The 12292-nt window shown below is 40.3% G+C and overlaps 1 protein-coding gene across 2 annotated transcripts; it reads left to right on the top strand.

Moving 5' to 3' along the window:
• The first annotated feature begins 1512 nt into the window (after positions 1-1512).
• Positions 1513-11634, top strand: dctn4 (dynactin 4). Of its 2 annotated transcripts, XM_037077546.1 has the most exons (14): positions 1513-1725; positions 2462-2532; positions 2680-2858; positions 3070-3113; positions 3607-3714; positions 4403-4423; positions 4933-5006; positions 6235-6347; positions 6438-6547; positions 6661-6734; positions 7188-7242; positions 7826-7933; positions 9998-10095; positions 10179-11634. In XM_037077546.1, exons 1-14 carry the CDS (start codon positions 1591-1593, stop codon positions 10396-10398), a joined length of 1410 nt encoding a protein of 469 aa, XP_036933441.1. In that variant the 5' UTR covers positions 1513-1590; the 3' UTR covers positions 10399-11634. The 2 variants fall into 2 exon arrangements, with proteins under 2 accessions (XP_036933441.1, XP_036933442.1); XM_037077547.1 differs by lacking the exon at positions 4403-4423 and having other exon boundaries at positions 1514-1725.
• Positions 11635-12292: the final 658 nt, after the last annotated feature.

The following is a 12292-nucleotide window of genomic DNA, read 5'->3' as shown; positions in this document are numbered from 1 at the left end:
CCTCAGCCGACTGCGTCTCTGTGTGTGTCTGTCACTCTGAGCATGCCTGGTGCCAAACCTACTGTGAACATTCATCAACAGGTTTCAGTGCGACTGTGGAGAAACATTATATAAGAAACTGGTTGGATAACAGTCTGTTGGAGTGACAAGTTGAATTTGTCTCAATCTTAATGAACACAAATGTGATGACCGTTACGTGTCCTCCGAAGCGGAGAAACGCTGTGTGGTTTGATTTTTATTCATGGTTCATTTCTCCTCTCCGGGATCAGCTGTTGCCATGGTGAGCTGGTTGTCGGCCACATGCCCTATGGGTGGCTGACGGGCTCTTTCCAGGCCTGTTAGAGCTCCTCATTGATGGTGATTTTACACAGTGTTTACTTCAGGTCTGTGTTTTTGCAGCGAGGTGACATAATTAAAGACAAAAAGACAAAAAGAAGTGATTGGAATCAATTGGAAAAACAATGCGACTACAAGGAAGTAAAAGATCGTGAACGATTATTGCTGTACTGGTCAGCTTAAATGTGTGAATTTGTTCAGTCTACAGTGACTACTGGAGCTACTTCTCGGGGTGCTATTACAGAATGGAACAACTGTAACAACTCTCACAGCTACATTTTTATTAACCAGGATTGGCACAAATCATGATCGGAGTTTAGAAGATGTCTCAGGGCTTCCATGCTAAAATAAGTTTGGCGTGGACATGGATGGATTATAAAACAATGGGCCCCCACTGGCAAAGACACAGAAGAGATCCCATCATGCATTGCACCTGTGGCACTTATGGGCATTTTGTGTCTACTTGATGTCCTTCAGGGACATTTCTGATGTTAAGTGCCGCTGCTGGGAGAAAACCACACTGCAACTTCGATGCTTTGTTCATACCAGATATGACTATAGGTTGGTCTATGTACTTTATGGAGCTTCTTGCCACAACATAACCATACACACACCCATCTCCACAAACAGTAGACAAAAAACTTGAAGGTGCTTACTGTAAAGATAATCTTTAATATTGTGTATTATTACAATATTCGGTTTGTAATTTGCAAGTGGGTCATCAAATAGTTATACAGAGAGATGAAGAAAAAAAGGTTCAACAATCATATCATATTGTCCTCAGAGACTTACAATTAACCTTTAATTAATACAGTTTATTTTTGCAGCTCAAACATATATATCTTTCTTACACAAGCATCTTCTATTTCATTTAATTCCTACAAGAACAAGCAATTCAAAAGTCTGACACGAGGACAATGTGTCATGAAACATAAAGAATATAGACTACTAAGATAGACATTTCTCTATTTGTATATGATAGAAAGCTGTAGTAAACTTGTGAATCATATCATATTGTCTTAAAGCCCTTGAGGGGCTTTGGAGGCCCCTGACCCTTTAATTCCCCAAACATATGCCCAGTAAACCTATTCAGTAATCCCGTTTTGGGTGTGGGGCTTGCAGTTCCAAATGTTGACCACATGAGGCCGACAGTGAGCACGCTGTGTTTCCTCAGAGGCCAGACAACTAGCGGTGACATCCAGGCTAGCAGTGCAGTCAGTGAGCCCACGGACTCGGCTGCTGCTCCGGTTAGAGATGGCGTCTCTTCTGCAGCCAGATAGAGTCGTCTATCTGGTTCGTGGAGAGAAAAAGATCAGAGCACCTTTATCTCAGCTGTATTTCTGTCGCTACTGTAGTGAGCTACGATCTCTGGAATGTGTGTCTCACGAGGTACGTGAACGTATTATCCTCTGGTTTTGACAAGCTAGCTGTTAGCTTTGTCAGCGGCTACTTTGTTGTTAGCCGGCTTGCTAGTAGCTTTGACACGTAGGCGGGATTAGTCGAAGCACCTCGCGCTCTGTATGGCTCAGCTGCTTGTCAATCAAGGTCCTTTCCCGCATTCTCCTCATCTCATTGGCTGCGAGTGATGTTTAACTTCCGTCGGAGTTGGCGTTATATGCGAGCTCAGCGCTGATGGGCCAAACAAGCTAGCAGGCTCTTGCTACTCTTTCAGCTTGACGTTAAAGTATTCAATTTGCTCATATGTCAAGAATATGAGCAGCATGTCTAACAAGAAAAATATGTCTGTTTTAACATTAGTCCACCACAATGTCCATCACTGTCTAAATACGGCTTGTTAATGTCGCTCAGAGTTAAGGATACCACACCCAGACTGATTTAGCTAAGTGGCTCATCCATTGCAACCTCCTCGTATTACCAGTCACTGATTTGTCTTTGCAAATACGTAATTACTGACAGTTCATACGATTAACCATCTATCTTGCGTCAGAAGCGCAGAATTTGTACCTCACTTGGTCATTGTACCACACTGCCTAAATAAATGCTAACGATAATCAATGAAGATCGCTGTTATCTATGTAGCAGTTAGCAAAAACACTGTGATTATCCAGTAATTGGGAAACTAGGCTTTCAGAATAAACACTCTGACCCCTCTCTTGTACCCCAGGTGGACTCCCACTATTGTCCAAGCTGTCTGGAGAACATGCCATCTGCAGAGGCAAAGCTTAAAAAGAACAGGTGAGACTGATCTATAGGGAAAGTTGGATATTTACAGTAAACAGTACTCCTGCAGGTCATTGCTGTATTTGTGGTCTCCTTACTTCAACTTATTTATGTCACTATTGTCCATTCTTTAATTCTTGATTATCTGTATCTTTACCGCAGGTGTGCGAATTGTTTCGACTGCCCATGTTGCATGCACACACTGTCCACTCGGGCCACCAACATCCCGGCTCCTCTGCCTGATGACCCCACGAAGACGGCCATGAAGAAGGCCTACTACCTGGCCTGTGGCTTCTGTCGCTGGACCTCCAGGGACGTGGGAATGGCTGACAAATCAGTCGGTGGGTGTTAATGTAATGCTGCCATATTTACAGCACTTGCAAAACTTTAACTCTAAAAAGGTTTAAGAAGCATGAACAGTATAAAAAACACTGTAATGTGTCGCAATCATGCTGTTGGTTCACAGACACTCATTAAGAAAGCTGTTATTTGATGTGTTTGTTTCTTTTGCCTGTCTTAATCTCATGTTTTGGTGAATTTTGTTCACTGCAGCCAGTGGTGGATGGCAAGAGCCAGAGAATCCTCACACTCAGCGGGTAAGTTTTTTCCCCCCGTGGTTATTTAAATTGTCATGAGTTGCTCACATGGTTCCTGATGAGGCATAAGTTGTTTCTGAGTAGATGTTATCTGGGTAAGTGTCACCCACAAATAGCCGACCAGAGGCAAAAGACAACTGCATGCATGGTTGCTAAGGCCACCGAGGCTATAAGTGCCTCTTTTTCATTTCATCACAATATATTAGTAGTTAAGCTAATTAATTGTACTTTTGTGCACCCTAACACCTTATAACTTAACCTGACTTCAGAAATGTGGTAAAGTTTCTTAAGTTAATTTGAATACTGTTGACATGTTTTGATGGAATACAACAGTTTTTAACCTGTAAAGCCTCCCTTGATTGTTGTTACTTTGAAGTACGTCACATTCATAGATGCAAAATCAGGGTGAGGGTTCTCTTGTTTCATAAAAACACAGGAAGCATAGATGATCAGTCCCTGGATGGTTTTCTTTTCTTTTTTCCCTACCCTACAGATCAACAAGCTGATTGAGTATTACCAGCAGCTGGCCCACAGAGAGAAGCAGGAGAGAGACCGGAAGAAGTTGGCCAGGAGACGACAGTGCATGCCTTTGGCATTCTCGGTACTCTGCTCGTGCTGAGTCCAGTTCAGCCTTTTCAAGAGTGTCATCATAACGTCTTCTTTAACCTTTTTAAATGCCAAGCAGCTGTTGTCTCACTGTAAATCATTACAGAATGTACAGGTCTTGTTTGAAACAGCAGTGATATGAATTTTAGATTTTAGCACACCTCTAACTGAAGCAGAAAGAAATAATTTGCTATAGCTGAAGTGTTTGGTTGCAGTGCAAGATTGAAACCATGTCTATACACAGGAAAATGAATATGAAAGCTTCATAAGCTTACTTTGAAAATGTTCTCCATCCACTTTTGAAAGCAGCAGAAAAACACCAGTTTATTCTGTCTGAAAACAGAATATAATCTACATTTGCATATTCACTTCCCCTGGTGTGGACATGGTCTTCATGCTTCTTGGCATATAGTTTACACTTCCTGCATTCTGCTTTTTCAATAATTAACATCCAAAAATGCAAACCAATCTTTCCTGTTGTGTATTGGAGCCATTTTTAAACACTGGAGCACTGTGACGTCCCGCCGTTGTTTTCCATCACTGATGCATTTCTGTTGCTATTACTGCATGTCACCAAATGCCACTAATGTTTGCTAAATCGCTTGGGTTTCACCTGGTTCTTTGTTCTCTCTTTTTTTCCTTTGCTTATGCACTCTGAAATTTTTGGTTTTTACCCCCCCCAGCAACACACTATTCATGTGGTGGTGAGTTGTATTTTTCACAACTTGGGTAGTCTCATCTTTACAGTAGTGCTGTCTTCTCTTTATCTCTGTCCCTTTATAATGTGTTACTGAGTGACCTCACAGATCACATGAATGTCTCCTTGGATAAATGAGACTGAGAGCCACACAATGGGAGCCTTTATGTTGATTAGCGGGAGAGAAGAAGTACACAACTTTATGTAACCAGATCAAAATAGATTTCATACCAAGTCCTCAACTTTCAGCTGATATTCTCCCTCTACCCTGAGCAGAAAGGCTCGTGTTAGTGGTTCTTACCAGATGAGATAGTTCTTGGCTTATTTATTTGTTTATTGAAATGTCAAGTACCATTTTTTTCCATTTTTGTCTTTTAAAAGTTGTCATAGCTGCTGAGATAAAAGTAGCCGTGTAGAAAAATGGTTTTAGATTAGATCATTTCATAAATTCTCTTAAATCCTCCTTAATTTTCCCAGACAGAAACTGATCTTTTTTTGTCCAATAAATTCACTCAGGAAAAATATGGCCTTGGAACCAGACTGCAGAGGCAGAGGTCTGGAGCTCCCATATCAAGCCTGGCAGGCCTTTCGTGAGTTGTATTTTGTCATATACTGCAAATTGCTCCTGCTTTGTCAAACTAGGTTTAGGACCACAGTTTTCCATGTTCACGTCCAGTATACATGCATATTATTGGTGACTTGGATAAATGGATTTCTTACTTTCCAGCAGCCACTGTTTCATTAATTCCAGTGTGCCGTGGAAATGAATTAGCAGAGCCTTGAAACTTGGCTTGAGACACATATATAATTCATCACAGTGAACAGTTAGTCACCCTTATTTATTTATTTTCAAAGTGACATCATCACTTTGTAGTAATGCAGTTTTGAGCGAAGACCATTTTTAACTTTGACCAGCGTCAAGGACCATGCCTCACAACTGAAAATTAATAATCGGTTGACAAAAGGTGGTGTTCTGACAAAGTATCCTGTCAGATGCAGGAGACGAATGTAAAGCAGGTCAGGACATCATGAAAACGATTATGTAAATGTGTTTAAAAAAGGTAGCTGTGCAGTAGTTAAGTGTTGCATGTCAAAGTTCCTTGAAGGCACCAACACCAGCTTCTCAAACATCTTTTTTCTAAAGTCTAAAGCTGCATACCTATGTGTGGCTGAGCATACAATAATCTGATTTATAACAAAATATGGAAACAACATTTTAAGTACATATGTCCATATAAGTCTTATGCCTACATTTGTAGATGTGATGCAAGTCACTATATATCATCTTCCTCAGCAAACTGCATCCAGAAGAGGTCATAACTTTTTAAAAGTTCTTATAACATTCTGAATTAAACAATAACCTGTTGAGAGTTGTAGCAATACCGAACAGACAGGATGTACGCACCATGTATCTTTCACAGTTCAGCATTTTCTCCTATGAGGCAGGTTTGGCTGGCTTTTCAAAACATCTGGCTATTGACAGACCCAAATAGACTGGTGCTCTCCTGAGAATGTGTCTCTCCAACCTGAAATGTTAAATTGTGAATGAAAACTGGGTTATGGAGGCTGCTGCAAATGTCTAGCCCATCTACCTTTCCTGGCCGGGTCTGAAGCCTTATGTAAGATATCTGTAGGTTTTTTATAGTTAATGTGCCAAAGCTCCCCAAAGCAGCTGCACTGTAAGTAGCTTTGTTGTAATGTGTATGTGGCCTGAGTCGTAGGAAATCTCTCTATACCTGTGTAGCCAGCATTCAGTTCACATTAATGACATTTTTATAGGGGACAGGTTGTTGACGGCAGTGTTTGTGTCTTCACCAGCCTTAAAGAGGGTGAAGACCAGAAGGAGATCAGCATTGAGCCGGCCCAGGCCCTTGATGAAGTGGAACCCCTGCCTGAGGATTGTTACACCAGGCCCATCAGCTTACCAGAGGGTATGTTTGTTTGGAGCCTGCTTATCAGTGGTGTTGTTTTAACTAATAATTCAGGTGGAATTGAATCCAAGTTTCATTGTGTCCTCACAGTGACCACGCTGCGTCAGAGGCTTCTGCAGCCCGACTTCCAGCCTGCCGGAGCGTCTCAGCTCCACCCCAGACACAAACACCTCCTGATGAAGCGCTCCCTTCGCTGCAGGGTCCGTACCACTGCAGGGGAGTTTTACTCTCCCGTTTCAATTAACGGCTGTTTGTCTTCATGTAGATGCACATTAAGATAATAATTCCTCTTTTTCTTAAATTTCTCCTCCAGAAATGTGAGCACAACCTGAGCAAGCCAGAGTTTAATCCCACTTCAATCAAGTTTAAAATTCAGCTGGTGGCAGTGTGAGTAATCAGATTCTGTCCTAAACATGTTTTCATGATGATGTTTACCTTATTTTAATTAATGAAAAACATGAAAAGGAGCCTGAAGCTCGATGTAGTTTAATTAGATTAAGATCCCCCAAAGTTTAATTTTAGCCTAGTGCAATATGCAACATGAGCACATGTTCAGGAAATTATTCCTGTGAAATTAGCTAAATCTTAAACAGATTTCTCACATTTTTAAATGGGAAATAACCAAAGATTACACATCCTCTAAAGCAGTGTCCTAGAAATAAACTCTGTTGTATCTGTTAACTGTTTGGGGGTAATCTGTAGTGTACAAATAGTGTGAGGATGGTTTTTTTTTTAATATATATATATATAAATGTTTGCTTTTTCTCGCAAGACAAACTCTTAACTTGGTATTTATGTGGTTGTGGTGTGTTGATTGTCCTTCTGCCTGTTCCTCCGCAGGAGTTACATCCCTGAAGTGAGAATTATGTCCATTCCAAATCTCCGGTACATGAAGGTCAGTTTGTGCACTGCCTCTGTCATGTCAAATATATCTGTTACATGTCGTGTTCATTCGGTTCATAATCTTCACCTCAATAAGTGGAGTCCTCATCATGTGTGTATTTGTATGCGCGGGGCACTATATTAAAATATCTTATCAGAATAAACTGGCATACGCATATGATTTCGAGTACTGGTAGCTTTTCGTGCTTATTGAACAACAATACGAGCAGTCAGCTGTAGGTTTTCATGGCAAAAAATACGTATTGACGTCCAAACTCTCACACCCATATTCTTTTACTCTTTGATTTTTAACCGCTCATCAAAGCACAAACAGGAAGCTTGTTGTTTGTTACTTCTCTCATGCTTTTGTGGCAAAGTGCAGTTCTTTTGAGACCAGACAGTCTTGCCAGGGGACTCCTCCTGGTGAAAGATCTTGTTATGTGAAGACTCCCTTCACTTCAAGTTATTCGAGTAGAAGAAGCTTGTTAGTGTGAACTGTGCAGAGATCTGAAGTCTTCAAAAGTTGCTCAGTGCGACTGAAGTGTAAGTGGACTCCGGGTTAACTTTTCTCTTTTCCCCTCATCCTGTTTATTTAGGAGAGCCAAGTGCTTCTGACCCTGACCAACCCAGTGGAGAACATCACCCACGTCACACTGTCCGCCTGTGAGGAGGAAGATCCCGATGACATCAACAGCACTGCCAAGGTATTTTCACAATACTTTGTCTTTTGATTTGTTGTCACAGAAAGCATCAAGTAGTGGCGATTGCACAAATACTCATTACTCTGTCAGTGGCTGTCAAACACTGACACTATGATTTACACACTAATGGAATAATGGAGTGCCTTTCATTGACTTGCAGTCAACGATAACAAGAGACTGCGCCTGTTTGTCTTTAATGAGACTTGAAGCTCAGAAATCAATAGTTAATTATATTCAAGCCAGAACTGAAGAATATGTTGAATCTGAAATTTAAAAAATCAGATATCTAAGTAAGCATGTGAAGACTAATCCTGAGCTGAATATTGGACTTCCAATTTGTCAGGTGGTCAAAAACATTTCAGTTGGATGATAACTGTGTCCCTTGTCTGTTGGATACACAGCTGTTTACAAAAACTACTTTGTAAGCTAATGAATTATATGTCAGGGCTGTGTGTTCGGGAGCACTTCTGCCCCACACGGCGTCAAAACATGAGTGATTGGAGCAGAAGTACAGAAGAAACAGGCAGAGTCACAGATTGTGGCTGGTGTTTACCACCTGCCTGCGCTTAAATATTCTGCATTTTTTTTTTGCCAACCAGCTTTAGAGACTTCAGCTGCTTCATGCTGCCTGTTCCTTGTGGAATAGGTAGCATTGTCATCATCTCATATGCAGAGCAGTTGTGTCCCATTTTTACCTCCATCTGTCAGCTGGCACGCGTGCAGCTAAGACTGCCGTGCTCCCGCGGTAGACGGTCTGCTGAACTGCCTGTTGCCAGCAGCCGCAGCGAGGCTCTCGGTGACTACGGGCTGTTTGTCTTGGCCTCTTTAGTGATGAAGTCATGGGCTGGACTGGGTAAGGAAGAGCTCCTGGCCAAAACAGAGCATCTTCATGACCCATTTCCGCTCACATTAAGGCCAAACAGAGTGTGCAGTCCTGTCATTCTGCTTGATCTGATATTCAAACACCTGGAGGGCAGCGACAGCCATGCCTGGTTGATTTCATCGACCAGCACTTTCCAAGGATGGCTTGGCTCACCTCATTCAATATATATTATGTTTTACATCTGAATGTTATGTAAGCTTGCTGATGATAGTCGGATCATTTATTTTACTTGTAAGCGTGATCGAGATTCCTTTTATCCCTCCCAGATGACTTGTTTTCTGAGTAGTGCAAACATAAATCAGTTGTATTGACACCGGATTTTTTTGCACAGGAATGATTAATGTTGAATAATTTATATTTCTAGCCGCAAATGGTGCTTTTTTTGTGACTTCAGAAAGACCTTCTCACAGGACAAAAAAAGACAAAATGGTAATCCATAGAGCCCCAAGCTGTAGTCAGACACCCAAAGGAACAAAAAAATTGTGAAAGGATTACATTGGCATTATTTGGATCTGTACTGTGACGGTAACCTAATAGCTTATTTCATGTTTGTGTAATTGATCATACGCATTTATTGTACCCTTGTTTTTTCTTTTTATCAACCATTTTTGGGTTAAAATATCTTAAAATACTCCTCACGAAATAACAATTTGTGTCTGATATGAAGCACAAAAAGTTAATATGCCTTTTTTTTCTCTCTCTCTTTCTATTGAATTCTTGAGTTACATCCATTTCTTCCACATTGAGCAACACCAGAATCTATGGAAATTACATTTTCTCCACTTCAGAAGATCAACTACAGAACAAAAGATCTCTCTCAGTCTGTTCTTTGTGCTTGTGCACTGAAGTCTTTAATTTCCAACATGAATCGCGTGCAGTTGCATATTGGAATTAGTTATGAAGTCAAGGAATCGTGCTCGTACTCAAACTTGAGGTCGAAGAGAAAAACTTTCCTCCTTAAGCGAATCAATGTGCAAACAACCTAGTGTCAAACTCTGAACATAAATCATTCTGTATAGTGAAGGTCAAACAGCCAAGTGAAGTATGCAAACACATTTTTGAGTTGTAGGATTGTGTTTTCCTACAGAATCAGAATGTCAATACACACTGACATTCACACGCCACAAAACAGAAAAGTAACATGACTTTCAAAAATCTTATTGAATGTTGACACTGTGTTTTAGGTTCTAGTACCCACAAAAGAACTGGTGTTGGCAGGAAAGGATGCAGCTGCTGAGTATGATGAACTGGCTGAACCTCAAGACTTCCAAGATGATCCTGAGTAAGTTAACTAACACACACACACACACACAGAATTGATAGCATGAGGTAACTATGAACCTGATCCCTCTGTCTCTTCCACAGTGTTGTTGCCTTTAGGAAATCCAACAAGATTGGTTTCTTCATCAAAGTGATCCCTCAGAAAGAAGAGGATGCCGACGTCATGGTTTCATTGAAGATCCGACACGACTTCCGCAACCTCGCGGCTCCCATCAGGCCGAGCGAGGAGGGAGCCGAACCGACCGCTGAGGCCATTTGGCTCACGCACCACGTAGAGCTGAGGCTGGGACCCCTCGCTCCCTGAACATGAATACTCCATTCACCATCAGTATAGTGTTGGGTTCTTTGAACTAATTTCTGTAAAAACTGTGGGCTGAATTTAATATTACAAATGATTTCTGATTCTGCTTATTGATCTTTTTCAGATTTACATGGCATACAGCCATTTTTTTCGTAAGTTGCGTCATCGGCTACATTGCAGAGCGTGGATGTGTGATTATAGGTCTATATGAAACCATAACGCAATATAGGCTACCCGATAAGTTGTTCAAGTTTAACCTCACTTAATGAGATTTATGTTTGCGACTAAATGAAATGTGGAACATGTACAGTACTGTATTTCACCACCATCATCCTTAAACACTATACAATCTATCAGTAAAAGGCACTTTTAGTGTGAGGTTATTCAAAGCAAACAGAACCTTATCTATTTATGTAATTGCTTATTACAAAATGTTTTGTTGTGTTTCAAGTGTTTTGCTGGAATATCAAAAAGGATTTATCACAGTTGTACATACAGTATTTTCTTTAATGGCAAAGCAACCCTCATTTCCCAGCCTGTCTCAACACTTGTGTGTTTTGTCTTATTAAATCTATCAGCTTTGAAATATTGGCTTTTAAATTATGTAGAAAATAGCAGTTTTTGTTCAAAAGTAAGAGTGAGAGATTACACATTAATGCAACAACATCCAGATTATAGAAACTGTACACAATAAATGACGTCGATGAGCAGAATCAGAAATTAGAATAAAGAACAATCTGAACCACTCCCGACAGTGCAGCACATGCCTCTGCGCTTTTCGCTTACGTATCCTCATCAACATCCTTTTTCTGCAGACGATACTATCGTATTAACTCGCATGCTTCAACTATAGTGAATATCGCACACGTTAGACAATGTCATCACTGATCCTGTACTGTTTACTTATCAGAAAGGTTCCTCTTTGGTCGAAGGTGATACCTGCCTGTAATTTTACTATAGTCTGAAGTCAAACCTGCATTGGCACTGTGGAGAGGATGTATAAGAAGCTCTGTAAATTACAAATAAAGTGTTCCATCATTTAAATGTATTCAGACACTATAATTAGTTTTTCTCTCTGATTTACAATGTTTTGTTTTTCTAGACTTCACTGACCACTCTGTCGGTGAACATCGTAAGCTGCTGTCATGTTTTATCTGAAGTGTGTTAGTAAAACAGAGCCTTCCAACCAACAGTTAATCCTCTGTACCGGTTAATAAACTAATGTGATACTGCAACACACCTCTCAACCTGTTTTCTTTTCTTGGGCTGACTTGACTTTCAGAGCTCTTTGAATCCAATATAGTGTAAAATACTGAAAAGTCACACTTGAGAAAAAAATAAAGATTAAATATTAAATGTTAATGTTAAAACATGACTGTGGTAAAAGTGACAGTCACTCGTACGCAAAGTATCTGATATATGAAATACATGTATGTGTATGTATACACTTAGGGTTGCATTTAGGAATGAAATGTGCTGTGATGGATAAACAGATTTCAGATCTAATGTTCATGATTTCTTGAATTATCACATTTCTTTATATCTGATTGCTGAAAATCAGATAAAATGCATAACAGAAATGCACTCTGCGAAGTAACTCTGCGAAGTAACAAGTAACTAAAATTATCCAATACATGGTGGAGTAAAAAGTACCAGTGGTGGTGAGAACGCTGACAATCTGTGCTTGAAAACAGTGATGATTAATGCTTCATCAATAGCACATCAGTCAAACTGCAGATGAAAGGTTTAGATGTTATTCAAGTTGTGCTCAGTACGCAATAATGATGTCAAAAGTAACTAAATAGATTATCTGGTGTAATGCAACATGTAAAATAACAGACTTAAAAGCACAGCTTCCCCTCAAGAATGACTTAATCGCAGTAATTCTACCCCGTAC

Source organism: Acanthopagrus latus, chromosome 18, assembly GCF_904848185.1.
Source record: "Acanthopagrus latus isolate v.2019 chromosome 18, fAcaLat1.1, whole genome shotgun sequence".
Taxonomy (NCBI): Eukaryota; Metazoa; Chordata; class Actinopteri; order Spariformes; family Sparidae; genus Acanthopagrus; species Acanthopagrus latus.
Note: the sequence above shows the minus strand (reverse complement) of the source record. Positions and strands in the feature narration are given on the sequence as shown.